This window comes from Callorhinus ursinus, unplaced genomic scaffold, assembly GCF_003265705.2.
Source record: "Callorhinus ursinus isolate GAN/ISIS: 27379988/994484 unplaced genomic scaffold, GSC_fseal_2.0 scaffold1, whole genome shotgun sequence".
NCBI lineage: Eukaryota > Metazoa > Chordata > Mammalia > Carnivora > Otariidae > Callorhinus > Callorhinus ursinus.
The window spans coordinates 85,398,323-85,425,793 of record NW_027397063.1 but is presented as its reverse complement, the minus strand read 5'-3'; the positions used below and the strand labels follow the sequence as shown (position 1 = coordinate 85,425,793).

Genomic DNA, 27,471 nt, shown 5'->3' with positions numbered 1-27,471 from the left:
CAGGGGAAGTGGGAGAGGGAGAAGCAGGCTTCCTGCTGAGCAGGGAGCCCGATGTGGGGCTTGATGGGGGGCTCGAACCCAGGACCCTGGGATCATGACCTGAGCCGAAGGCAGACGCTTAACGACTGAGCCACCCAGGCGCCCCTCACTTTCTATTTTAAATATGCAGTTACAGCATGTTCATAATAGAAAATCTAGATAAATAAAGAAAAATTACATAAAAATTCCCCATGAGATCTACGGTCTAAAGGTAATTGTCTTCTGGTGTATGCCCTTCCAGAACTTTTTCTTTGCAAATTTATATGCATAAATACTTAAAATTTTCCATAGAGAAAATTTCTATGTGGAAAAGTTTTAAATATTTTTGTAGATATAACAGTATAATGAACTTCCATATACCAGTCACCTGGCTTCAATAGGTACCAGCTCATGACCAGTCCTATTTCAGCTATGCCCCCACCCATATAACCTGCTTTCATCCTGTATTATTTTGAAACAAATCTAAAAGAGAAGGACTCTTTAAAAACTAAAAAGCTAATTCCTTGTTTGATGTTCAAAATTTAATTTGCCTCATAAATGTGAAAATTTTGTTTTTACAATTTTCATTCTGAATCAGGATCTAAATGTAGTCCATATCTGCAGTTGACTGATATGTGTCCTAGATATTTTTTAACTTACTGATTCTTCCATCTCTTTCCCCCACCCCTTAAAATTTAAATATAGAAGAAATTATGTTGTCATTTAAAGTGTTGCAGTATTTTTCTCTTTGCTTCTTTATGGTTATGTTTAAAAATGTTCCCCTGTCCTCTTTAATTTCTGTGTATTACAGTTGGATCTAGAAGTTTTGTAGATTGTTTTTGAGACCGCTTCATAGAAGGTGGAGTGTTTATCAGAATGTGCATAATGTTTGAGTCTCATTCTTTTACATGGTTTTAACAAAAGTGAGATCATATATATAGTTTTCTAACCCATTTTTTTCACTTAACTTTATATCTTGGTCACCTTTCCATATCTATATCCTTATCAATTTTAGAATAATATTTTGTTATATATCTATGTCATAATTTACTTAACCTGTTCCCCATGATTGCACATTTGAGTTGTTTTCTACATTTTCCTGTAAAAAAAATCATAATGAACTTTCTGGTAAATAAATCTTACTATTTCCTTAAGTATCCAGAAATAAATTAATGGCTTAAAGGATACGCATTTTTTAAAAGATCTGGATGCAGGGGCCTGGGTGGCTCAGTTAGTTAAGCATCTGACTCTTGATTTCAGCTCAGGTAATGATCTCAGTGTAGTGAGCGCCACGCTGCATAAGGAGCCTGCTTAGGATTCCCTCTCTCCCTTTCCCTCTGTCCCTCCCTACCCCACCTGAAAAAAAAAATCTGGATGCATCTTTCTAAATTGTCTTCTAGAATGAGTACACCATATTTATTCATAGTATCTTCTTTGGACATTGTGAATGTAGGTTATTATTGGTGGCTCTTTGGTATTAGAATTATTTAGCTAGTTCATAGAAGCCTAGGAGTGGGTTTGTTGTTAGGGAGGTGAAAATCTCATCTTTAGGAAAAAAACAAGGCCAAAAATTGTGAACATAATTTATTTAGGTTACTGTTGATATTCTTGAGTATTCTTTTTTTTTTTTTAAAGATTTTATTTATTTATTTGACAGAGAGAGAGAGACAGCGAGAGAGGGAACACAAGCAGGGGGAGTGGGAGGAGAAGCAGACTCCCCGCTGAGCAGGGAGCCCGATGCGGAGCTCCATCCCAGGACCCTGGGATCATGACCTGAGTCGAAGGCAGACGCTTAACTGACTGAGCCACCCAGGCGCCCCAAGTTATATTCTTTCAAGTTTAAATTTTAATATGCTGTGTCTCGTTGAAATAATGTTTCTGAATTTATAGTGGTATTGGGATTTAGAAAGAACCCACTCAGTTACTGTGTCTTTGGAAATGTTTGCAGGAACCAATGATGCCCATGGACCAGTCATCCATGCATTCAGACCATGCACAGACAGGTAAGAATGACGCTGGTAGGAACCATTGTTCATCCACAGAGTATCATTTAAAGACTTCTTTAGGTGACTCTTTAACTTAAGTTTAAAACCAGTTATGTTCTTCCCAAATAAAAGTTAGTTAACCCTATTTTGCAGTGGTACTGTCACAATATTTAACATATACCTTTGGCATTTTAAGAAGACAACTGTGTAAACTACAACAAATGACTCTTTTCACTAATTCAGATAAATTTCTTCTAAGACTTTTTTTAAATTGAGCAAATCAGTTTTTTTCAATAATGAAACATACTGATTTTGTGGGTCATGTTGAATGTTCAGGTGATCTGTTTTTATTAAAAGCTTTATTATCAAGTGAAATTATGTAAAAGACACAAAGATGCAGTATTGAAAATTCAAAAAAGATCATGTGAGCTCAGATGTCAAATAGATACAGAACCTTAAATATGTATCTGTGAAGTTTGGGGAGCAATTAACTGGGCAGAGCGTACTGATCTCAGATGAATCAAGAAAGGGAAGGTGAGGGAGTTATTCTGGAAGGACAGAATATAGTTTCTTGTTCATTTAAGAGGCTGGTTATATGAAATGTGGGGGTTTTTTTTGCCTGAAGTAGCTTTAAGGGATAGATACCTAGAGTTCAATCTTTTGTCAGTTCTTTACTTGACCTATGTGGTTTGGTAGTTAGGAACATTTTAAGTATGAGGGAAGTGAGGAGTAAAAACCAAAGGCCCCTATCTCTGTGCCTCAGTCATACTAAAATAACTGAATAAGGTTTATAGAGTCACCCTTATAGAAGGAATTGATTAATTTGTGAAGAGGAGAAATATTTTCAAAATACCAAAAATATTTGTTAAAATTAGTACTTGGCTGCTAATTGGTTCTTGCTCTCCCCTCTCATTAAAGATTAGGATTTAACTCACGAATACATACAATTTATTACTAGTAGACAGATACTCAATTTTATTTTATTTTTTTTATTTTTATTTTTTTTTTTTTAAAGATTTTATTTATTTATTTGACAGAGAGAGACAGTGAGAGCAGGAACACAAGCAGGGGGAGTGGGAGAGGGAGAAGCAGGCTTCCTGCTGAGCAGGGAGCCCGATGCGGGACTCGATCCCAGGACCCTGGGATCATGACCTGAGCCGAAGGCAGACGCTTAACGACTGAGCCACCCAGGCGCCCGATACTCAATTTTAAATAATGAAAACTTATTCTGAAATAAAAACTTATATCATGAGAACATTTTAAGTCAAACTCAGTTAATGGGTGCTATGTTTTTCTTTTTTTTTTTTCCCCCCATGTTTGGGATTGGGTTTTCAGTAATTCCATATAATCCTTCAAGTCATGAGAGTTTGGACCAAGTTGGTGAAGAAAAGGAGGTAAGATAATTAGTTTTATTTTATATTACATCATCAGCTTTTTAATAAGACTTGACAGTTAAAAAATATGACAATTGCTTAGATTTTAAATCATAATAGTAAAATGCAGGAATGATGTTTAATGATGCTAGAGTTTTTTTCTGATTTAATCTAATAATTATTAATTTCATTTAAATTAAATCTGGTGAGATAACTTCTTTTTTTTAACAAGAGAAAATAAAATTTAGTAGCATACAGGGATAACTTATTTCATTTTTAAAATAGCATAACCTAAAAAATATAATTAAGAATGACATTTAGGATACTTGGTAGTATTGTTAAGATATATTATAATCCTTCCATTTTATGAGCTAATTGTTTATTTAAAGTATAAATGATAAGCATCTTAACTGCTATTTTTTCTATTAAACATTTGATCAGCTTTTAAAACAATAGACTTTTATTAAAATGTCTAATTAAAATTATATATTTTTTTTAAAAAAAGCTTGTAGTTAAAAAAGATTTATCACGCCTCACACCTTCGACTCCCGCTTTGACTAATGAGAGGCAGCTGTTTTTAATCATTTCTAGTTGTGCCTATAATGTTTATACCTCTGTTTTTCAGTTTTCCAACTTTATGTATTTTAGGCCATAAAGATTTAGTTCACAGTACCTCCCCCTTTTCCCTTCTCTTTTGTTTGATAGGTGCATTATGTTTTACTCTTGGTTACCTTAAAAAAAAAAACCCAACGTTTTATTATGGAAGATTTCAAATGTAATTAAAAGTAAACAGAGTAGTATAACAAAGCCCCTGTATCCATTACCCAGATAAAACAAATTATCAGTATACAGCCAGTGTTGTTTTGTCTACTCACTTCCTTCACTCCTGTATTATCTTGAGGCACATCTGTTGATTCTGTATTTAATCTCATACTTAGTTTTTTGTTCTATTTAAGTCAATACTTTGACTCTCCTTTAGCTATTCCTTCTTTCTTCCAACTTTCCTCTTTTACATACATATTTATTTTTACATTGCCAAGGTTGTTAACGTTTATAATCTGTCCTGCAGTCGTAACTACATCTTCCATATTTTGTTCACAAGTTGAATGAATCATTCAAAAGAAGAAATTCCTAATGATAAGGAATGAATTCTCTATTCTTCTAGCACATGAACTGCTAATATTTCTTTTCAATCCTTGACACTCTTTTACAGCTTTTTGTTTTTGGAGTTTCTCATTGACTTTTTAAAGATTTTATTTACTTATTTGACAGAGAGAGACACAGCGAGAGAGGGAACACAAGCAGGGGGAGTGGGAGAGGGAGAAGCAGGCTTCCCGCTGAGCAGGGAGCCCGATGTGGGAATTCGATCCCAGGACTCTGGGATCATGACCTGAGCTGAAGGTAGACGCTTAACGGCTGAGCCACCCAGGCGCCCCTAAATGGTATTATTTTAAAATAGAATTGTCTATTTAATACTGTTATATAGAAATAAGGTTTTTTTTCCTAAATTGCCTTTTATCCCAACACCTTGCTACCTATTAATTCTGATAGCTTATCTATAGATACCTTTAGATTTTCTACATGTATAATCATCTTATCAGTGAATAACAGTGTCATTCCTTCCTTTTCAAATCTTATAGACTTGTAGTTTTCTTGCCTTATTGAATTAGCAAGGACCTCTACAGGTGACCAAAATGATGTTGAAAAGAAGTAGTGATCAGATATCATTGTCTTGTTATATATCTCAGAGGAAATATGTAGTATTTCATCAATAAGTTTGATGTTTGCTACAGGTTTTTATTTTATAGATACCCCTTATCAAAATGAGGGAGTTTATTTCGATTTCTAGTTTGCTAAGACTTGTGTCTTTATCATGACAAGATGTTGGATTTTATCAAAAACATTTTATGACATTTGTGGAGTTGATCATATGTAAATTTCATTAATTTTCAGTTGTTGAGCCTATTTTTCATTTCTGGAATAAACTCCATGTGTGTTATGATATATAATTCTTTTATATAATGGTGGATCTGATTTACCAATATTTAGGTTTTGTTTTTTATTTTCTTTTAAATATTAATGCGAGTCATTGACCTGTAATTTCCCTGTTTTAAATTGGATTGCCTAGTTTTGGTGTCATTTATAAAATGATTTTGGAATTTTTTGTATTCCTAAAAAGAATTCCTATAAGATTGCATTCTTTCTTTCTTTTTCTTTTTTTTAAAAGATTTTATTTATTTATTTGGCAGAGAGAGTGTACAAGCAGGGGGAGTGGGAGAGGCAGAGGGAGAAGCAGGCTCCCCACGGAGCAGGGAGCCTAATGCAGAACTCGATCCCAGGACTCTGGGATCATGACCTGAACCAAAGGCAGACGCTTAACCGACTGAGCCACCCAGGCGCCCTGCATTATTTCTTATATTTTTTAAAATGTTCATCAGAAAAGCACTCTGGGCTTGGAGTTTTCTTTGTGGGAAGGATTTTAATTCTGTAATTTATGTCTGAATAGATCTGGGACAATTTAGATATCTCTATTTTGTCTTGCGTTTATGTTATTCTTAGGAATTTGTTTAACCTAAATTTTCAGATTTTTATTGACATAAAGTTTTCCATTTCTGAGAATATGAAATGACATCCTTTTTTATTCCTGATAAAATTTATTGTGCTTTCCCTTTTTCTTCATCATTCTTGCTAGGGGGATATCAATTTATGTCTTTTCAGAGAACTAACTTTTGGTTCTTCTCTATTGAATGCTTATTTACTATTCTAGTGCATTGATTTCTCCTCTGATTATCTCCTTATGCTTTTTTGTCATTCACTGTAAAGTATATCTTAATCTCTATTATGATTTCTTCTTTGATGAGAACATAACTCTAAAGTATACTGATTTTTACATACTTGGAAAATTTTTTAACTTCTAACTTAATTCCTCTACAAATCAGAAAATGCATTGGGTGTGATTTCTGTCCTTTAAATTTTGTTGAAACTTGCTTGAAGGCCAAGCACATAGGCATTGGTATATGTTCCATATGTATTTTCTTTTTTTGTTTTTAAAGATTTTATTTATTTATTTGAGAGAGAGAGAATGAGAGATAGAGAGCACGAGAGGGAAGAGGGTCAGAGGGAGAAGCAGACTCCCTGCTGAGCAGGGAGCCCGATGTGGGACTCGATCCCGGGACTCCAGGATCATGACCTGAGCTGAAGGCAGTCGCTTAACCAACTGAGCCACCCAGGCGCCCTGTATTTTCAAATACAGTATGTTTAATAGTTATTGGGTGTGGTGTTCTGTACAGGTCAGTTAGGTCAAGATTATTAACAATGTTATTCCATCTCTGTTACCTCGCTGACTGCTTGCTCTTTCTCAACCACAAGGTTACATTATAGATTTGTCTGTTCCTTGTTTGTTTTGTTAGCTTTTGCTTTATATATTTGAGGACATGTTGTTAAATACATACAAATTTAGAATCATAATATCATCTATTGGATTAATGCTTTTTCATCATGAAATATCCCTTTCTGTTTATAGTAATGCTTTTTGCCTTAAAGTCCTTATGTTAGGTAATTGCTATGTAATAAATAATCTCAAAATTTAGTGGCTTAAAACAACAAGATTTATAATGTCATAGTTTCTATGGGTCAGGAATCTAAGCATGACTTATCTGGGTCCTTTGCCCCAGAATCACATACAGGTGCTGGCAAGGACTGCTTTTATCGCAAAGTTTGACTGGGAAAGAAGCCGCTTCCATACTTAGCTAATTGTTGGCAGGATTCTGTTCCTTGCCACCTGGGCCTCTCTGTAAGGCAGCTTACAACAAAGTAGCTTGCTTCATTTCATCGGAGCAAGTAAGCAGTAAGATCCAGAGGGAGTGAATGCTAGCAGAACAGAACTCAATCATGCCATTCTCTTTTATAGTTTCCAGTTAACCATATTTAAAGTCTGTATATTGTCTTATCTTCTTACCATTCTGTGCTTTCTTAATCTGCTCTAATCTGATTTCTTTCACTCCTCTTTATTTATCCTTGTTACCACATCAGATTTTTATTTCTAGATTTTCGTAAATGACCCTTCTCTTGAAAAATCACTCTCCTTCAGTTTTCATATTTTTTTTTCCGATTTGTGCTTACTCGTTTTTCTTAAAATTTGCTCTTTGCTTTTCTTGATACTCCTCACTTGAGAAAATTCATACTTAATTCTTATGGGTACATCTGTTGATTGTATGTGGAGGATTTTGCAGATATGTTTAAAATGATTATCTTCGGTCTTCTCTATAAATTACCAGAAGCCTAAGTTTTTAATTGTAAATGAATTAAAAGGCTAATTTTCTCATTCCAAAGGAGCCTTGGTACTGTGTAGAAAAGAATGTTTTCCATTAGTTAAGCTGCCTCATGCTTGTTTTCTATCTATAGCTTTTAAAAATGTCTCTGAATGTGTCCTCCCATTAGTTCAGATGTCATATATCAAGCTTCCAGTAGACTCCTTAATCTTGATATCCCATTGTAGCTTGTATCTTCAGGATGAAAAACCAAGCCTGTTATCTCAACAGCTCTGTCAATCTTATCCTGTGTGCACACTTTGTTTTTCTGTCAGTAGTACCTCCAATCTCCCAGTCATCAAAGTTAGTGTCATTTTTTAAATTCAGGTATCTTCATTGCCTCCAGACCCAAAATTTATCAGATCTTAAAGTACCCTTTAACACTTCTCAGATATCAACTTCCCATCACTATCCCTCTGACCTCAACTCATGAATTCATCCTACCTCTTGCGTAGTTAGATTATATCGTGTGATGTAAGAAAAGAATTATTAAGAACTTAAATCAGAAGATATTGTAAAATCATCTTAGGTATAACCAGGTCTTAGAAATATAATGTATTATGCAAAATTCCTCTAGGTATAATTCTTTGATGTAAATGTTCTCAACAGGCAATGAATACCAGGGAAAGTGGCAAAGCTTCATCCAGTTTAGGTCTTCAGGACTTTGATTTGCTTCGGGTAATAGGTAGAGGAAGTTATGCCAAAGTACTATTGGTGCGATTAAAAAAAACAGATCGTATTTATGCAATGAAAGTTGTGAAAAAAGAGCTGGTCAACGATGATGAGGTAAGCACAATGATTTATTATTTCTGAACTGTTAAATTGGCTTAGGTGTACTATTTCAGAGAAAACCTCAATGTTTGTGTCTTATAATTTCAGTCTATTCTAAATATATGCTTCAAACAGATTACATAAGATAGATTTAATGTAATGTGGTGATTACTGGATATTTAAAAAATAAAAATCAAACCATATTATTACCAAGGGAAAGTATGGGAGCCTTGTAAAAGTTTTTTAGACCGTTTCATAATACTGAAAGATTTATTGGTGGTGTTTCTCTATTTGTATATAAGCTCTTGTTTCGTGATTATCAGTGCTTTTGGTATTTAGCCTAGTTACTAACTGCGTATGTGGTAAATGAATTACTAAGAACATTTATCATAGTTTTGATGATAATTCAGTTTGACATAGATTTCTTCCATATTTTGAAATAGGATATTGATTGGGTACAGACGGAGAAGCATGTTTTTGAGCAGGCATCCAATCATCCTTTTCTTGTTGGGCTGCATTCTTGCTTTCAGACAGAAAGCAGGTAAGATTGAAAGATAATGGAATGATTACTGGGCTTTACACATTTTGGTGTTATTACACAATGACAGCTGCTTTCTACTGTAAGCCTGAAGTGGAAGACGTGGAGATGGACACAACAGTATTATGCTTAAAATTTCCTGCTACTCAGACTCCAGTCAGTGATATCATTTTAACATTGGAGTGGCATTAGGAAATTACCCACTTTAGGCAAAAAAAAAAAAAAGAAAGAAAGACCAAGCCATAAATATCTCCAAGATTCTAGTTTTAGTACTTAAAAGTTTCCTAAAGTTTAACTAGAGGGAGAAATCCTAACCTCTTTACCTTAAGTGACAGTTGAAAATGACTTATCTTGCAAATGCTAAAATTGGGGTGAGAGTGAGAGGCTCTGGATTGCTAGTGGTACTACTTTCAAATAGAAGAAACAGTTTACACAATTATACTGGTTCATTTTCTTGTATCTTCTGTGATTAAACAGCTTTCGACTCCAGCTACCCTTTGTTTCCACCAGATTCCTGGAATGTTTGTTAAGGGTAAATCTATAGAATGCTCTCTATGTTGTAACTGGTCTCTGTAGTATTTAAAATGCAATGTGACAGTGCCTTATTTTGGATCTTGGTTTCATGTGCTCTCTCCTGTATTTATTTATTTTTTTAAGCCTGACATGTAAAGTTCCTGGATTTAAGCCTTACTGATTTTTTCTTATTAAAAAATACTTTTTTTCTCCAAATTTTTATTTAAATTCCAGTTAGTTAACATACAGTGTGATAATAGTTTCAGGTGTATGATACAGTGTATCCACACTTTCATACAACACCTGGTACTCCTTGCAAGTACCCTCCTTAATCCCTACCACCTCTGCCCCTGCCCATCTCCCCTCTAGTAACCATCAGTTTGTTCTCTAGAGTTAAGAGTCTGTTCCTTGGTTTGCCTCTTCCCCCCACCCCACATTCATTTGTTTTGCTTCTTATCTCTCCTGTGTTTTAGATTGTTCTTTGTCATAGAGTATGTAAATGGAGGAGATCTAATGTTTCATATGCAGCGACAAAGAAAACTTCCTGAAGAACATGCCAGGTAAATATGTACTGTTTGTGTTAGATTTTTGCTGGAAGTGGGGCTGGGGGTGGGAGGGGGTGGGGAGGGTTGGAGGTAGGGAATGCTATAGGACTTTTTATGTGCCACTGGTTGAAAAGATTAGATAAATTATTTATTTTCATGCTAGTTTTTTATAAGTCATGTAGGGGCTAAGCTGAAAGTTAGTTTACATTATAATATATATTAATATAAGCAGTTAAAAAGTATAAACAGTGTTAAAGGGAGAACTAAATAACTAAACCCAGTTATTTAAAAATACTTTGTCTATTCAACATCCACAACTGAAATAATTGATGAATTTACACTTATTCATCTAAGGTTTGCAGTGATCTCTGACAGTTTTTCACTGATTATTATTCATATATACTAGAGTAATAGAACAATTCCTCTTAAGCTATTATGTAATTCTGACTATTCTTCCTGTAATTGTAATTTCTGAATTTTTCTGCCTTTGACTTTTTTTTCTCTGATCTCATGCCTGTTGATAAATAAGAGAAAAGATCATTAAATATTATTTACTTGTTTATTTTGTGTCTTTAATTTGATATTATTATATAAGATTGTAAATTGCTTATATGTTGGAGGAGTTAGGTGGGGAAGGATCATGGCCTTGGATAAGTTTAATTCGTCTGTGCCATGTATTGCTTTGTTTTGTACTCAGAATTAGGAATAATCCTCACCCTTTTGTGTTCCATAAAAGTAATGCCAAAATGAAGCATATGAGTTTGTATATGCATGTAATAAAGGTTAAAGATATTATTTTTATAAATACTTGTTTTGTGGAAATCTTGTGAGGACATTGATTATTTCTGTCAAAAAGAGATAATATCCTTCAGTTTTATAAGGTAGAAATTGTACTAATCTAATCTTGGACCAAACTGTGTTTTGTTTTGTTAATTTCCTGTTTTTAGTCTTTGTTAAATGATCACCCTTCATAGCAAAGCCACAAATGATATTTCTAATTGTGACCATAGCCTGTATTTGTTCCTTGTTTGTTCAGTTGGACTTGGGGAAAGTAGTTTTTACTGTATTCAAGTGCCAGTTCTGGTTTTATTTCATCTTTACTTTTCTGGGAACCAAAGTGCAAAATAAAGGCTTAGGTTCTCTATGCATAGAATTAAGTAGCTGAGAAGGTATGTGTTAAGCACCTCCAACCATGATCATGGTAACATTCACCAAAGTAGCCATAAACCAACTTGGGTGTTTCGTTTTCATTATTCAGGTCAAAAGTTCTCATTATCACCAATGAGTTAGTGGCAATTCTAAAAAGCTCTTTAATATTAAATGGTATGGTTGTAGAATAATTTAATTCCCTCTCTAGAATTTTGGTATGGATTTTATAGTTTGAGTAGAACTTTTAGTATTTGTTCTAGACCAATCAGTGACTCTTAGCATTTGGGGAGATCATTTGTCTCTTAGAGAAGTGATGAAAGCTGTGAAAACCCTATAGAAGAGCTATAAAGTACACATGTACATACGACTGTGCCTCCAGTTGTAGCAGCAGAAGTCTAGCCAAGGACCCAGATTAAGAACTTCTGTTCAAGACTTGCAAATTAATAATTTTATGAAAAGTATGAGTTTCATGTAGACTGGAACTTTTATAATTATCTTTTGGGCTTAGATATTTTAAAATGGTACTTCAATTTGTGTTTTGGTATTGTTTCTAAAAACATTGGGAGAAAAAAAATCTTTTGACATGATTTTGGTGTTTTCATTTGCAGGTGGGGGTAGGACTTCTAGAAACTTATCACAATTTAAAAATTTGAATCAAATGAGTTATTTTTCATTTTAGATTTTACTCTGCAGAAATCAGTCTGGCATTAAATTATCTTCATGAACGAGGGATAATTTATAGAGATTTGAAATTGGACAATGTATTGCTGGACTCAGAAGGACACATTAAACTCACTGACTATGGCATGTGTAAGGTGAGGGAAATTTCTAGTTAATCAGAAGATCTCAGCAGCTCATAAACTTGTTTTGGTAAAATAATAGTATTTAAAGTTGAGGAAATGACTGCTACTTTGGGATACTTTTTGGGATTTTAGCGCAAGGACAAACATACATACTTTCTAACCATTTACAAAATTCCGTATTTTCTGTGAGTGTTATGTGTACTGTAATAAGAGTTAATTTCTTCTTGTTGTCTGTAACTTTTTATCTTGAATGTTGTGATACGATAGAAATTTTATATTTGGAAATAAAAATTGTCTGCAATCCCATGACTTTAGCATAACTACTTGCATGTCACCTTCCAGTCTTTGCCATTTAATTGTAACTCTTGATAATGCATTCAAGATTTTCCCAGGAAGTCTATCATTTTTTATATTTAAGGTTTAAATATCTGACATAAGGTACAGTAGAACAAAATAAGAATTTCAGTTACTGTCAGGGCAATATCCTTTATTTCTTGGTACTTTATTCTTTTTGTAACAGTGTTTCATTTAAGGGTCGAGTGTTTTTGCACAAAAATGTGTAGGGAGCTACTTTCCTTGTTAAAAGTAGCTGGGACAGAATTATCCTCACACAGTAATATGGCAACAAACATGTAAATGTATGAATTACACTCCCCCATTCACCTGAGGGAAATGCCTCCAGAGGTTGGAGATTATTTAAATGTTAATATTAAGACACTCTAATAGTATTGAAGATTTGACCTTATTATCTGTTCAGCAACATTAGAAAAGAAAATCTTTATAAAGTGTTTTTGCTTTTAGATACAAAACTCAGACATTTATCTTTTTCTTTTAAGATTTGATTTTATTTATTTGAGAAAGAATGAGAGAGAGCGAGCATGAAAGGGGGGAGGGTCAGAGGGAGAAGCAGACTCCCTGCTGAGCAGGGAGCCGGATGCAGGACTCATCTCCTAGGACTCCAGGATCATGACCTGAGCTGAAGGCAGTCATTTAACCAGCTGAGCCACCCAGGCACCCCTCTCTGTCACTTTTTTCCCCCAGTGGATTTTTTTCTTATTTCAAAAGAAAAATGACAATAATATAAAAGTCTTATAATTTGTCAAAGGAAAATAAAGCTGAACCACACCAAAAACCATGAAGAATGCTAACCTTGTTACAAAGTGTACACATTAAAACAATAATGAGACTTCATTTTTGCATGCCAGATACTGGTTTTTAAAATTATAGTAGTCTGCTTACAAGAGTTTAAAGAAATGGGTATTCTCCTGTATCATTGGTGAATGTATGCATTGTTACAGTCTTTTGGAAAGTAGTTGGTGGTGATGTATCAGAATTCTTAAAGATGTACAGCCATGCTTTTTTATCTAGTACTTCTCCTTTTGGGATATTCTGAGTGAATATTTTGGTCTATGAGGAAAAGTTTATGACCACGGTTTTTATTATAGTTTGTGATAAATATTATAAATAATCTACATGGCCACTGGTAAGGAGAATGATTAGGGAAATTATGGCATGACTACAGAACAGAGCATTATGAAATCATTAAGATGTTTACCAAAAGTTCATAACAATGTAAAGTGTTTATAATATAACATTAAATAAAGTTCTAAAGTAGAGCATTGTCTAATTCTCTATGTGTTGTTCTGTTATGTAGCATTACACATTTATTTTGTTTACTTTTACATATTTTTTAAGTTACTATAATGGGCATGCATTACTTAAACAATGAAACTCATGAAAATGAATTGTATTTCTCTTGCTTGTTTAATTGTATATTTAATATTATTTGGCTTGTTTTTAAACTATCTTTTTATTCTTGATTTCTTATTTAATTGCCTTGTGGCCAGCAAATGGTCTGAATGATACAGGTTCTTTGAAAATATATTGAGGTTTCCTTTGTGACTTAGTATTTGATCAGTATCCCACATGTACTTAAAAAAAGATAGATAATCTCTTGTTTCCATGCAAGGAGTCTCTGTCCTTCACACTCTCTCTTTCTCTCCTCCCTTTGTCCTCACATGCACATAGATTATACATATTCTCTAAGTATGTATATTATATTTAGCTCCAGCTTTTGTCTAAATCTTTTTCTGCTTACTAAATTTTTTTTGTCTGTATGATACATCATTTTCTGATATAGATGTGTTAAAATCACTTGTCATGATTGGGGATTGTATTATCACTTCAGGCTGCTATATCAATATACTGTAGACTAGGTGACTTAAGCAACAAACATTTATTTCTCACACTTCTGGAGGCTGGGAAGTCCAAGATCAAGGTACTAGCAGAACCAGTGTGTGGTGAAGGCACTCTTCATGGTTTGCAGATGTGTCTTCTTCTTGTATCCTCACATGGCAGAAAGAGAGAGAGGGAGCTCTCTTCCTCTTGTAAAGATAACTAATTCCATCAGGATTAGGTCCAACCTAATGACCTAATTACTTCCCAAAGGCCCCATCTCCCAGTGTTATCACATTAGGGCTTCAGCATATGAATTTTGGGGGCATACAAACGTTCATTCCATAGCAGGGATTGTGAAATTCTCCTAATTTATCTATTTTTACTCTTTGTGTTTTGAGACTGTTGTTAGGTGCATACAAGTTTGTTATAACTTTTTGGTGATTGTTCCATTTGTCATTGTGTAGTTTCTCTATTTATACCCATTAGTGTGTTTGGCTTAATTTTTTCAACTGAAGTACAAAACCAAAAAATTTATGCCTTAGGAAAAACAACCAGAAGGAAAACATCATTATGGCAGCAGTGCTTGTGTGAGGAGATGGGATATACAGTGCTTCTTTTCTTCAAAAATATGATGATTCCTTTTACTCATACAATTTAAATTTTTGTATTAAATTTTTACTTAATTATAAATTATTTCAAGGTCAATTTTTATCTTAACTCTACCAACATCTAATGAGGACAGGTTTTCTTTAAGCTATTTAGTGGCAACCTGTGATTTTAATAATATGGAAAACTGTGCTAGTGGTATTTTATTTAAGCTTAATATATTACCTATAGATGCTGAGCTTATATAATAGATGATATAAAAGAGATGAATTTAGAAGATAATTTTCTGTCTTATATCTTTCTTTTTTTTTTTTTTTTTTTATAAAAGGAAGGATTACGGCCAGGAGATACAACCAGCACTTTTTGTGGTACTCCCAATTACATTGCTCCTGAAATTTTAAGAGGAGAAGATTATGGTAATAAATAAATAGGTGGCATTTTAGCTATGTGCTAGATGGGTGGTTAAATGTGGTACCAATTGCATTATATTATACTATAGTATTTAAATACTAATCTTATTAATATAAGCTTTCTTGATCCCCTTAAAACCTACATGAAAACCCTAAACTATGAAATTGGAGACAGTAGGACCTTAGCAGTATTTGGGGGTACAGATTTGAATAATATTTTATTAATGGCAACACTAAAAGTACTAGGCACTAATACAAGCAGTTTACACATATTAATCAAGCCTCTCAATAATCCTAGGAGGTAAGCACTGTTAATTCCCATTTTACAGAAAGTTTAAATAACTTGCCTGAGGTCATACAGCTAGAAAGTGGCAGAGTAGGGATTTACATTTTAGCCGTGTGACTCCAGAGTCATGAACCCCTAGAAGATTGTTCATATTTCCTGGGATGTTTCCTCCAGGAATCTGAAGAATGAGGGAAAGATTGACTGCTTGTCAGGAACCAGAGGATATATTTATCTTAAGAACACATTTGACTTCTTGGGTTCTGGCCCTCTGATTTCAGCAGATGTAAAGGAGGATGGGTACTTCCGACAGCTGTTCATAATCTGATTCCAAGGTCCTTCAAGGATCTTTAATCAGCTAGCAGAAGATCAGGTTTCAGACCAACAAAAGTTATTCTCAAGTACAATTTAATTACGTCCTCAAAAACAACATGTTAGAAACAGATCATGAGTCTGAAATTACAGGCATATTTGGGAAAAGAAACTTATGTTTCATTTCCAATATTTTATTTTTTTAAATTTATTTTTAAAGATTTTATTCACTTATTTTAGGGAGAGTGAGAGAGAGCCTATGCAGGTGGGGGGGGAGGGGCAGAGGGGGAGGGAGAGGAAGAAGGAAAGAATCCCAAGCAGACGGCAGTGAGCCTGGAACCCTGGAACCCTATGCAGGGATCAAACCCATTCCCTGAGATCATGACCTGAGCTGAAACCACGAGTCAGGCGCTTAACTGACTCTTGGGTGTCCCTCCAATATTTTGTTTTAAAAGTTATCTTTTAGGTACCTCCCCTTGTTGATAAGTGAATTATTCCTGTAATCTTCGGAGCCTACCATGATAGTTATAATGCATTTAGAGTTTAGTTTTTCATTATGTTTATTTTTTCATTATATAATAAAATGAATCTCAAGTTACTGACTTTCAAGAATGCAGAATAGATAATTTGTTGCTTCAAAAATTTCTTTTTTGAAGGTTTCAGTGTTGACTGGTGGGCCCTTGGAGTATTAATGTTTGAGATGATGGCAGGAAGATCTCCATTTGATATTGTTGGAAGCTCTGATAACCCTGATCAAAACACAGAGGATTATCTCTTCCAAGGTAATTTACAGTATTTTACAGAGATTCTCTGTGAATAACCTATTCTAGAGCATGAATGAGGATGGCTCACGTTTTTACTTTGAGTAAGAAAAAGGAAAATAATTTGGACAGTGTACTTCTTAATATGTGAGTCTTCAATTAAAAAAAAAATCTTCCTACCTCTGTACTTTCAGTCCATTTGCCAACTACTTTCTCATACTCAAAAATATAACAAAGAGGTTCATTCGGGTTGTATACCACAGAGATTGGAGGAAGCAATCCTGTGGCTAGAGAGGACAGTCTTTTCACATGGACCCTGAGGGGGAGCGCGTAAGTCCAAGAACAATATGGAGAAAAAGTAGGGTACCAAGAATATAGGAGGATCAAAAGGTGGAAAAAAAAAAAAAAAGGGGCCCATGATTAGAAATACAAAGAATCGTACTGGATAAAAACAAGCAGACGCTGAAGTGATAGATGTAATGTCTTATTTTTTCTGCTAGAATGCCTTATGTACCTCATAATAAAAATGTAAAGATCGAAGCCATGTAAAAGTTAAATATAATGCCATAATTTTATCTTTCTAGTTATTTTGGAAAAACAAATACGCATACCACGTTCTCTGTCTGTAAAAGCTGCAAGTGTCCTGAAGAGTTTTCTCAACAAGGTATAAATTGTATATAACAATCTTTAGTGGTTTATCTGTATATAAATGAAACTATAACTGGAGGTTCAGGCAGTGTAACATTCCAAAACATCAGAGTATATAATTTTTTCAGTTCTGGAATTTGGCTCTTCACCAGAGGGTAATTTGATAGCATTAGATCCTGAGATGAGTTGTCCTTTTCCATTTCAGCAATGTAATTCACCCCCAGCTATATATTACATATGGTGTTTTAAATGTAAGTGATATATATCATGTACACAATTAGAGAAAAATTACAATCTTTGGGGATAGCCACAATCGTACTTATAGCTCTATTATTCAGTTTTCTTTGGGTTATTAGTCATAGAATCTCATTACTTACTGAGCACTTGGCAGTAGTGTTTCCCGCAGATTATCATGTCAAAAGCCCTTGATAAAATTCAGAAGAAATGAAATGCTATCATTGGTCTTAAAAAATCTGAAGACCATTCAATTATTTGTTGTGGTCAGTAGGTTAGAAGAGTTTTAGGACCTAAGATTATGATTCTGAATAGTTTTTACTCATAACACTTCTAACACCAAATGTGTAGGTTTTTTCCACACCAACAACCAGTTCTACCAACTCTCCAGACATAGTGGGTGTCCTACAATTCATTTTTTTTCTGACACTAACTACCCAGAGTTACCATCAGATTCCAGGGGTTTAAGGGCTCCGTCCCACAAGACTGTCTTCACTTCAGATGCCAGTCACAAGTACTGAGTACCCACACTTCTGTGTGACTTGGTTACGAAATTGGGGGTTCCTGCAACCCTCCCACTTCAGGTTCAGTAATTTGCTGGAACGGCTCACAGAACTCAGGGGAATAGTTTACTTACTATCACTGGTTTGTTATAAAGGATACAAATGTACAACCAGATGGAAAGATACCCAGGGTGAGGTTCAGAGGGATCCTGAGCACGGGAGCTTCTGTCCCTGTGGAGTTGGGGTGCACCACCCTCACAGCACATGGATGTGTTCACCAACCCAGAAGCTCTCCAAACCCCAGGGTTCAGAGGGTTTTGTGGAGGTTCCGTGACATTGGCATGATTGATTAAGACCATTTGGTGATTGAACTCAATTTCCGGCCCCTCTGAAAATGAAAGTTACAACTCTAATCACATGGTTGGTTCTTCTGGCAACCAGATCCCATCCTGAAGCTATTGCAGGCCCACCAAGAGTCACCTTACTAGCATAAACTAAGGTATAATCAAAAGGGACTTGTTATGAATAATGGCACTTCTGTGACTCAGGAAATTACAAGGGTTTTAGGAGCTCTGTGTCGGGAACCTGGGACAGACCCCAGATATGCTTCTTATTGTATCACAGTGATCTTGGCAGTCATAAATCTTATTTTAAATAAATTGTAGGTTAGAAAGTAGGTTGGTGTGCATTTACCTTCTAAGGTACATATAGATAAGATAATGATGAATTTTAATAGAATAAGTTGAAGCTTTTGAGTACTTTATCTGAGGAAAGATTTAAAATGGAAATCTAAGTATTAACACACTGAGAAATGAAGGTGAGAGGTTTTAATATTCAAAATATCTTTTATTGGAAAGGAAAATCGTAACATGTTCTCATTCACAATAATGAATAAGCCATGACTTTTTATAAGTTGCAACCCCTTCTCAGTCTAATGGTTCACATAATGGTTGTATCACTGTTGCATACAGATTATGGTTTGTTGCTGTAATTGGGCATTGGGCTTTTAAAATGAGCCAAGAACCAACTTGTAAAGTTTGGGGTTTGTATATTTTGACCAGCGCTCTAATCTCTGCCAAAGAAATATCAGGGTGCTGCTCAAATGATTCTGCTGCTTTTTCCTCCCATTTTTCTTTAGCAAGGAATAGAGACCTATGTCCACTATAATCACATGATAACTAGAGAGAGCCATGAGGAAATCTTGTCACAAGCTTCAGATACTCATTTAAGTCTAGTGTTGTACTATGTAGAAATGAAAGGTAGCCCATTCTGATTTCAGATATAAAGGTATCATGTAATAGACACGAAACCCAGGCAGGTCACAAAGATGATTTATTCTAAAGCATGATGTCCACTTACTTCTTGAAACATTTCGTCCCACCATAGGACCCAAAGGAACGATTGGGTTGTCATCCTCAAACAGGATTTGCTGATATTCAGGGACACCCATTCTTTCGAAATGTTGATTGGGATATGGTATGTAAATTTTCATTGTTTTCTATGTTAGGTTTCATTATTATCTTGGGCCAAATTTTCTTTTCTTTTTTCTTTTTCTTTCTTTCTTTCTTTCTTTCTTTCTTTCTTTCTTTCTTTCTTTCTTTCTTTCTTTCTTTCTTTCTTTTTTTTAAAGATTTTATTTATTTATTTGACAGAGAGAGACACAGCGAGAGAGGGAACACAAGCAGGGGGAGTCGGGGAGGGAGAAGCAGGCTTCCCACGGAGCAGGGAGCCCGATGCGGGACTCAATCCCAGGACCCCGGGATCATGACCTGAGCTGAAGGCAGATGCTTAACGACTGAGCCACCCAGGCGCCCCCAAATTTTATTTTCTTAAAAGAATGTTGAAAAACAAATATATCACAGCTTCCAGTAACTTAAAACCACTCTCTAAAGTGCTTTTTAAAAAGCTTTTAAAACGGTAAAAGCTTAGAATATTAATTTAATGGAGCAGGTTGTAAAGTTAGTAAGGCCTGCATCAGTGTTCAGTTTTGTAAATGATTTCCATCCTTGTGAATACTGTAGAGCCATTGCTAAGAACTCACTGGGTTAGGCCAAGGAGGCATCTGAGGGCAGAGGAGAAATGTAGAGGTGGAATTTTTCTGAGAACGTAGGCTTGAGCTGTCATCTAATATGTCTTTTCTAGATGGAGCAAAAGCAGGTGGTACCTCCCTTTAAACCAAATATTTCTGGGGAATTTGGTTTGGACAACTTTGATTCTCAGTTTACTAATGAACCTGTCCAGCTCACTCCAGACGATGAGTAAGTAATTCTGTAGACTGAAATATTTCTAAAGTTCTTGGGAAGTTTCATTGTTAGTGGCTACACGGTGCTTCATTATGAGATTATAGTACACTTTACTTAGCCATTCAGTTATGGGATTATTTCAATCTATGACACTCTTATAAATTATAACAACTGCCCTCTTCTACTTCCCCTTCCGTGTCTCGCCTCGAATTCTCACGACCACCTTGCGAATCTACTTACGGTCCTCTTCGTCTTACAGACCAGGAAACTGAGGCTCAGAGAGGGGAAGCAGTTTTGCAGTTGCCAGGTGGCTGCCAGGTGGCAGCATCAGGACGCAAGCCCCAGTCTGCCCAAGTCCCACGCACTTGCGCTGCCCTGGACTTCCCTGTCGTGCAGGCCGCTGTCTTTGTCGGAGTCCCTGCGTGTTACCTTGAGATAGATTCCTCGAAGGGGTGTTAGTCCAAGGGGATCAAATGTTTCAAGCTCTTGATACGTATTGCCCAGTTGCTTTTTAAAAAGATTACATGACCCTCCCAAGTCCAGCCAGCAGTGAGCTGACATATTTTTTATGTTTATGTTGCATCTTTTAAAAGTATGGTTTAGAGTAATTTGGGGACATTTGATCATTTACCTGTCATCACAGATTCGTTCTCTGATCTCGAGGAGGCCCTTCCTCCTCGGCAGTATTTTTACTCGCATCTTGTTAATTCCTACCACATTCCTCGTCACCTGTTCCAGACTGTCTCCACATTTTAGAAGCCTTCAGTCCTACCCCCATAACCCCCACTGTTAGTGGATCAGCCTTGCCTTACCTTGACTGCAAGGAGAGGAACCCCCGTGGGAGCCTGCTCCCTTTTCAGATCTCACCAGACCACCTCGCGGCTCACAGGTGCTCTCTTGAACCTCCTCTTCCTTCCTTCCTGTGCTTGGGTGTCCCTCGCTTGCAGGGGGTGCCCCATGGCCCTAATCTGTCTCCTTAGCTTCTGCCAGGATCTCATTTTGTTAGTTGCGTCCATTCATCCACCTCCTTTAATTTCTCTTTCTCCGCTGCATTTCTGCTACTTACCTACATGCCCAGAAATCCTAGTTTTTCCCCTGAACCTTAGCACATCTTTGAACCATCACATTTTCTTCCTTCATTTTTTCCAAAATAGTTAATAGAATCTCATGATAAAAGAAAAATAGATAAGCAGTATCTCTGTCAGACTCCTTGAGAATAGTCAGCGTTGACTGGGGCTTTCTTACTACCGGCACTTTAACTCCTTACAGTTTAACCTGTTCCTTCAGTGTCTGAAGGTTGAATTGACTTGTTCATTTCTGATTTTTAAAGCGTATTCTGATCAGTCCTCATCTCCCCTGACGTCTGTACAGCATTTGGCGCTTACGGCCTTGCTTTGGTTGGCGCTACCCCTCCTGGTTTTGCTGCATCTCTGTGACCACTTGTCACCCCTTTATCCCTGTCTGCTTGAGACTGGGCTCTTCCACAGTTCCTTTCGTGACAGCCTTCTCTTTGCTATATGCAGTCTATGCCTTGGAGAGTTCAGCCAGCCCCACAGTATTGATACCAGCTATTTAAATGACACCCGGCTAAATTGGGAAACAGTTGTTGAGCAAAAGGCAGTGTACTAAGTACTAGGCATTCAAAGACGATTAAGATGGAGGTCAGTCTCACGAAAAGCTTACCATCTCCTAAAGGAGAGAGAGATGTACCAATAGAATTACTTCTGACAGTGTCATGTATTAGAAAGAACACCAGATTCAATCAAAGGATAGGAATTTGAGTCCTGACACCACCTCTTACCAACTAGGTAACCTGGGCTTGACTTTCTTTTTTTCTTTCTTTTTCTCTTTTTAAGATTTTATTTATTTGACACACACAGAGAGAGAGAGCACAAGCAGAGGGAGAAGCAGGCTCCCCACTGAGCAAAGAGCCCGATGCGGGACTCGATCCCAAGACCCTGGGATCATGACCTGAGCCGAAGGCAGACGCTTAACGACTGAGCCACCCAGGTGCCCCTGGGCTTGAATTTCCTAACTTTTCTGAGCCTGTTTGTTCTCTTACTGCCTACGTCACAAGGCCACTGTGAAGAATAAATGAACGACAGTTCTGAAGCACCTAGCCTCCACCCAGTATCTATTCTGAGCTGCATTTCTGTCTGCTTGTGTAAACATCTCCCCTAGTTCGTCAGATAAGCACCTCAAACATACGAAATCTAAAATACCTTTAGTAACGACTCTTGGGGTGCCTAGCTGGGTCAGTCAGTGGAGCTTGTGACTCTTGATCTCTGGGTCGTGATTTCGAGCTCCATGTTGGATATAGAGATGAAAAAAAAGAGAAAGAAAAGAAAAGTAATGATTCTTTATGGTCTCTTTTTCTGTTGTTCTCAATCAGTTCCTTGTTTTTATTTACCTTTTTCTGCTCATCGTGCCATCACGTATTCGTTCAGATTCAAAATGTCCGTGATTATTGACTCTTCCTTTTTCTTAACAAACTATAACACACTCAGCTACCAAGTCCTTGTCTCTTCTCCCCTTACTTCATTACTTGCATCAGATCCTTCATTTCCATTCCCATTGCCCTGAGTCTAGTTCACATCTCTTTTAGATCATACCCAGAATATTACACCATCCTCCTCATTGGGCATCTTCTTTGCTTTGCCACCCATTCCACACATCTCAGTAGCACCCCCTTGTCGGAAGCCTCCAGGAACCTTCTGCTTGCCTAGCAGATAAGATCTGGCCCCTTGGCCAGCAGTTATGGCCTCCCACTGTCTCCTGCCTGACTCCCCGGTCATCTCTCACTGTGCTCTAGCACAAATGCTGTGCTCTGACCAGTCTCCATTACTCTGCGTTCTCTGGTAGAGTGCTCTGACCTTCGCTCATGCCATTCCTCTGTCTGCACCCTTCATTTTTACATACGGGAGTCTTCTCCATCTTTCTGAGCTACCTCAGATGCAGCCAGATCTTCGATGAATCAAGGTGAAACTCTTCCCGTGTAAACGTCACCAGCTGCTTTGAGCTAGCCATTACCTTCCTTCCAGATCATCTGTCATTTGACATGCTTCTGTTCCTGTGCTTTCAACTCGAATAAATTACTTGCATTTTTCTCAGACCCAACATCATCTTTCATAATTCCATTTGGTGTTTATACAATGAATGCTGGCATTCTCGATTTCTCTAACTAGAAGTCACCCTTTGTTTTTTTCCGAACTGTGGTTAGATCAGGACTTAGCCGTCCTGTATGAAATTTAGCAGGTACTGCTTTCTCTTGTAGCTTTTCATTATATGAGGTACCTTCCCTCCTTAAAGGAAGGGACTATATCCTGTGTAACTTTGTGCACTGCAGTATGTTGTGTGCATTTAAGTATTAAAATATTCAATAGTACTACTCTTACTGCATATTAAATTAGAAGCTCAGTATAGCAGAATGCCAACATCTCTACTACCTCCCCGCAGTATCTGCTCCTCTTTTCAGGTCTGTGTACCTGTCCCTATTATTGCCTTTTCCTTTCAGTTAACTTCTCCTGGGCCTTGTCATCACCATCTTCCTGTTGAAGTGATGACTAAATTGAATGCTAATTCAGACCTGGATGTTCACCTATAAATATGAATGTTCAGGTCAAAAGTTAAAATTAACTAGACTTGTGACAGTTTGTGACTTTTTTATTCCTAGCCTTCAATTTTGGACCACCTTTTAGTTCCAAACTTGCCTGTGGGATTGTTAGTCTTCTTTTCTTTTCAGTACTCTTGATTCTTCTAGAAAATGTTTTGGAACTAATCTAAACACTTAGAGATTTTTTTTCCCCATAATCTATGGAAATTAGCCTTATTTTTTGTTTTTGTTTTTTTTTTTCCTAAGATTTTATTTATTTGACAGAGAGCACGAGCTGGGGGGAGGGGCAGAGGGAGAAGCAGGCTCCTCACTGAGTAGGGAGCCCGATGCGGGAACTCAATCCCAGAACCCCAGAACCTCATGACCTGAGCAGAAGGCAGACGCTCAACCAGCTGAGCCACCCAGGCGTCCCTGCCTTTTTTTTTTTTCCATTTTATTTTACCAATTAAATAAAAAGTTGAAGAAATCTAGATTATGAAAATTAATTTATTTTTCTCTCAACAGTGACATCGTGAGGAAGATTGATCAGTCTGAATTCGAAGGTTTTGAGTACATCAATCCTCTTTTGATGTCTGCAGAAGAATGTGTCTGATCCTCATTTTCCAACTATGCATTTTGCTTGTGTTGCCATTTAATGCATGAATAAACTTGTTACCAGCCTGGATACCATGAACCATTTTATATTTTTCACCTACAAAAAAGCACTCAGTATCTTCTGTTATTGGCTGTAAGAGTCAATTATTACATCTAACTATGAAAAAGAAAATGAAACTAGTTTCCAGACAGTCGTGTCAACACTTAACTATACTGGTAATCCAGCAGCCTACTGATGAGTAATGAAGTTGTCCTTTTGTTTAAAGGAAATACTTATACTGCTTTTAAACAGCGTATCCGTTGCATTAAGGCACCTGGTGGGATTACGTCGTAAGCCTCCCGTGATTTTTTTGTCATTCTTCGTTCACTTCACCTTGAAGTGTTTAATTTTGATATAAAAGAATAATTCAAAAAACAACAATTTATTATATTACCTATTTCTGAGTTGTGTTTAAAAATTCAGCTGTAAATTTTATTGCCTTGGATAATTATTGATTTTTAAGGCAACAGTTATTAAAGTGGTAATAAAAGATGTCACTTGCTTAGAATTAGGGATACAGATTCTCCTTGAGGGAAAAAAATGGGCATATTTTATTAAGTATCAGATTCCAAGTCATTAGCTGTTTTTGAAAAACTGATGAGAGTGATTTCTTTAGTATATGGGCATTAGCTTCTGAGCTTACCCAGTTAACCAGAACTTTAACTGGAATGTTAATAAATATCACTCAAAGAGCCCAGGATGCATTTGAATGGAGCATTTTTCAGTATGTAGAAAGAAAAAAAATAGAAATTTAAAATAGATACCGAAAAGTAAGATGGTGAGATTTCTTTCCTTATTAGCAAATCCCACAGTTATTTTTTGTGATTTGATTTAAATAATAAGGAAACAGTCATTATCAGACTTGTAAAAGCATTCCATTATCCAGTGGAGACAGAACGTATGCTATTTTTTCCTTATAATTTAGTATACAGAAAAAGTATTTATCTTCCAAATAGTGTCTTAACCATACTCACTTGACCATACTCACTTCTTCACCAAAGCCCCATTATCCGTACTTTTGGACCCTTTTTATGGAGTCTTCAGTGAAATTTTAAAAAATAAGGTAAACATGAATAAATATTAAGGACATGCATGTACATACCCCACAGTTCCAGCTCCTTAAGTGAGTTTTTATTAAGTAGGTAACACATGTAAAAAAGTGGAATACATTTCAGGGGCGGAGTTCTTCAGATTATTTTTTATTAATATTAGTGTTTAGCAATTTATTATTTAAAGGGATGCCAATGATAGCATCTGTTTATTTTGAATATTTTTTTAATATAAAGGGATGTAAAAAGTAACCATAATCATCTAAATTACTGTCTAATCTTAGTAAAATTGAATTTTGGGGAAAGCTGTCTAGTCTTACATTTAGAATGATTTAAAATTTATAGGCATTTAATAAATTATCTCTTTTGGATGCTACGTTTTATTAGAAATGTAAGTTTTCTGAAGTTTCTGGCCATATACTCATTTTTCTTTAAATAACTAAATCTGAAAGCAATGAAAACCTCAAAGGAAAAAGTTTATATACATTCCCATGTTTATGTAACAGGTATATATGTTTTTCTTAATACCTGAAACTTGTTTTAAGAAACAGAATTCACTGCAAACCATAAACTCATAGAAAATTCTGACATATTAGAAATATATTTATGATCTTGCTTTTAAGTGGTACTGTTTCCCTAGGGCATTAGTTCTCAAATTTTAGAATGGGGAACAATCACCTGGAACATTTGTTTAAAATGCACATTGCTGGGCCCACCTTAGAATTCTGTTGGGTCTTTGGACCTTATTTTGAGAAACACTTTCTTTGAGCTATTCTTTTATTTTGTCCTGTAGTTATACATTAGAATATTCATGATAAGTTTTGAGAAAGGGGTAGGCAGTGAGTTACTATCTTATCTACAATTTTAAATAAATTTTGAATGACTTCTTCAAGTTAGATATCTCCCCTCCCTGCAAAATCCCATCTGTTTTCTATCAGTAATGTTACAAATGATGAACATTTTTCTGTGTTGAGGTTTTAACCATTATTCAGGGTGGTCTTTTGTTTTTAAATATTTTTTTTAACTAATAAGATTTACCGTGTATATTTTATACAAAATTGCATTACAAATATGTTTTTAATTGTGTTCTGTTTTTTGTAGTTTTTAAGTGCCATGCCAATTCCTTTTATATTATATAGAAATTCTTTCAAAATACTCAACGGGAATAAGGCAGTTGACAGAATGGTTAGAATTTTGGTGTTCTAAGAAAAAACTTATTTTGCATAAGCACGTCTGTGGTCAGATCATTTTATGTGTATGCAGCCTGAATTGCATATCAGGTATTATGCTTGTTTGGTACCTGTATATTTACTTTTTAAATTTTGTTTTGTTTTGATTTTTGTCATGTAGAATACTGCCTTGGTCATCATAATGTAATCTGTATTTGTGTACCCTTTTTTTTACTTTAAATCTTTAAATAAAATGTTTAATACTCATCAAGACTGGAACAGGTTTAATATGTAGCATTTTAGAAATTTGCGTAAGCACAGGGTGCATCAAAATTTGTTCAAGAAGGAAAGTAGAAATTTTAGAGTTCGGAATTTTGCTTTACTTAAAGCAGCATTCTGGTGGTACTAATGCCATATCACAGACATTCATAAAATATCGTTCAGTGTATTTTTAAACTCACTCTTCTATGCATCCCTGCTTATTGGAAAACAAATTAGTAAAAAAAAAAATCAGCTGTGAACGTAGAGCATTTTAACTAGCTTTAAAACTGAAGCAAATTTAAACAGATTCAGAACAGGTTATTCCCAAATTATGTTGTACAGTGACCTAAAGTTCCAGAACTCCTCCTTTCTCAGATGTAGCTGGTGTCTATAAAAGATATGAGCCTGGCGCCCCACACTTACAAACCTCTTTACCATAACTTAATGTCTCCTTCCCTTCACAAGGAGAATAAAATCTTAAGTGCCTTTACTTTATTTCTCAGTGGACTTGTCAGAGAGCTTGGGCTTGTATATTAAAACCACCAGAGACTGATCTCCTGTG

General features: G+C 35.8%; 1 protein-coding gene across 2 annotated transcripts in view; it reads left to right on the top strand.

Moving 5' to 3' along the window:
* The window catches only part of PRKCI (protein kinase C iota), a 66,433-nt gene extending 39,518 nt beyond the window's left edge, over positions 1–26,915 (top strand). The window contains exons 7-18 of one of the 2 annotated variants that reach the window (XM_025879074.2): positions 1,967–2,021; positions 3,339–3,397; positions 8,296–8,472; positions 8,901–8,998; positions 9,982–10,068; positions 11,882–12,017; positions 15,118–15,205; positions 16,451–16,576; positions 17,140–17,219; positions 19,327–19,416; positions 20,083–20,198; positions 24,301–26,915. In XM_025879074.2, coding sequence (XP_025734859.1) covers positions 1,967–2,021; positions 3,339–3,397; positions 8,296–8,472; positions 8,901–8,998; positions 9,982–10,068; positions 11,882–12,017; positions 15,118–15,205; positions 16,451–16,576; positions 17,140–17,219; positions 19,327–19,416; positions 20,083–20,198; positions 24,301–24,388 — 1,200 coding nt within the window. In that variant the 3' untranslated portion in view covers positions 24,389–26,915. The remainder of the gene's footprint in view (positions 1–1,966; positions 2,022–3,338; positions 3,398–8,295; positions 8,473–8,900; positions 8,999–9,981; positions 10,069–11,881; positions 12,018–15,117; positions 15,206–16,450; positions 16,577–17,139; positions 17,220–19,326; positions 19,417–20,082; positions 20,199–24,300) is intronic. The other variant, XM_073897490.1, reaches the window with a different exon arrangement.
* The last annotated feature ends 556 nt before the right edge of the window (positions 26,916–27,471 follow it).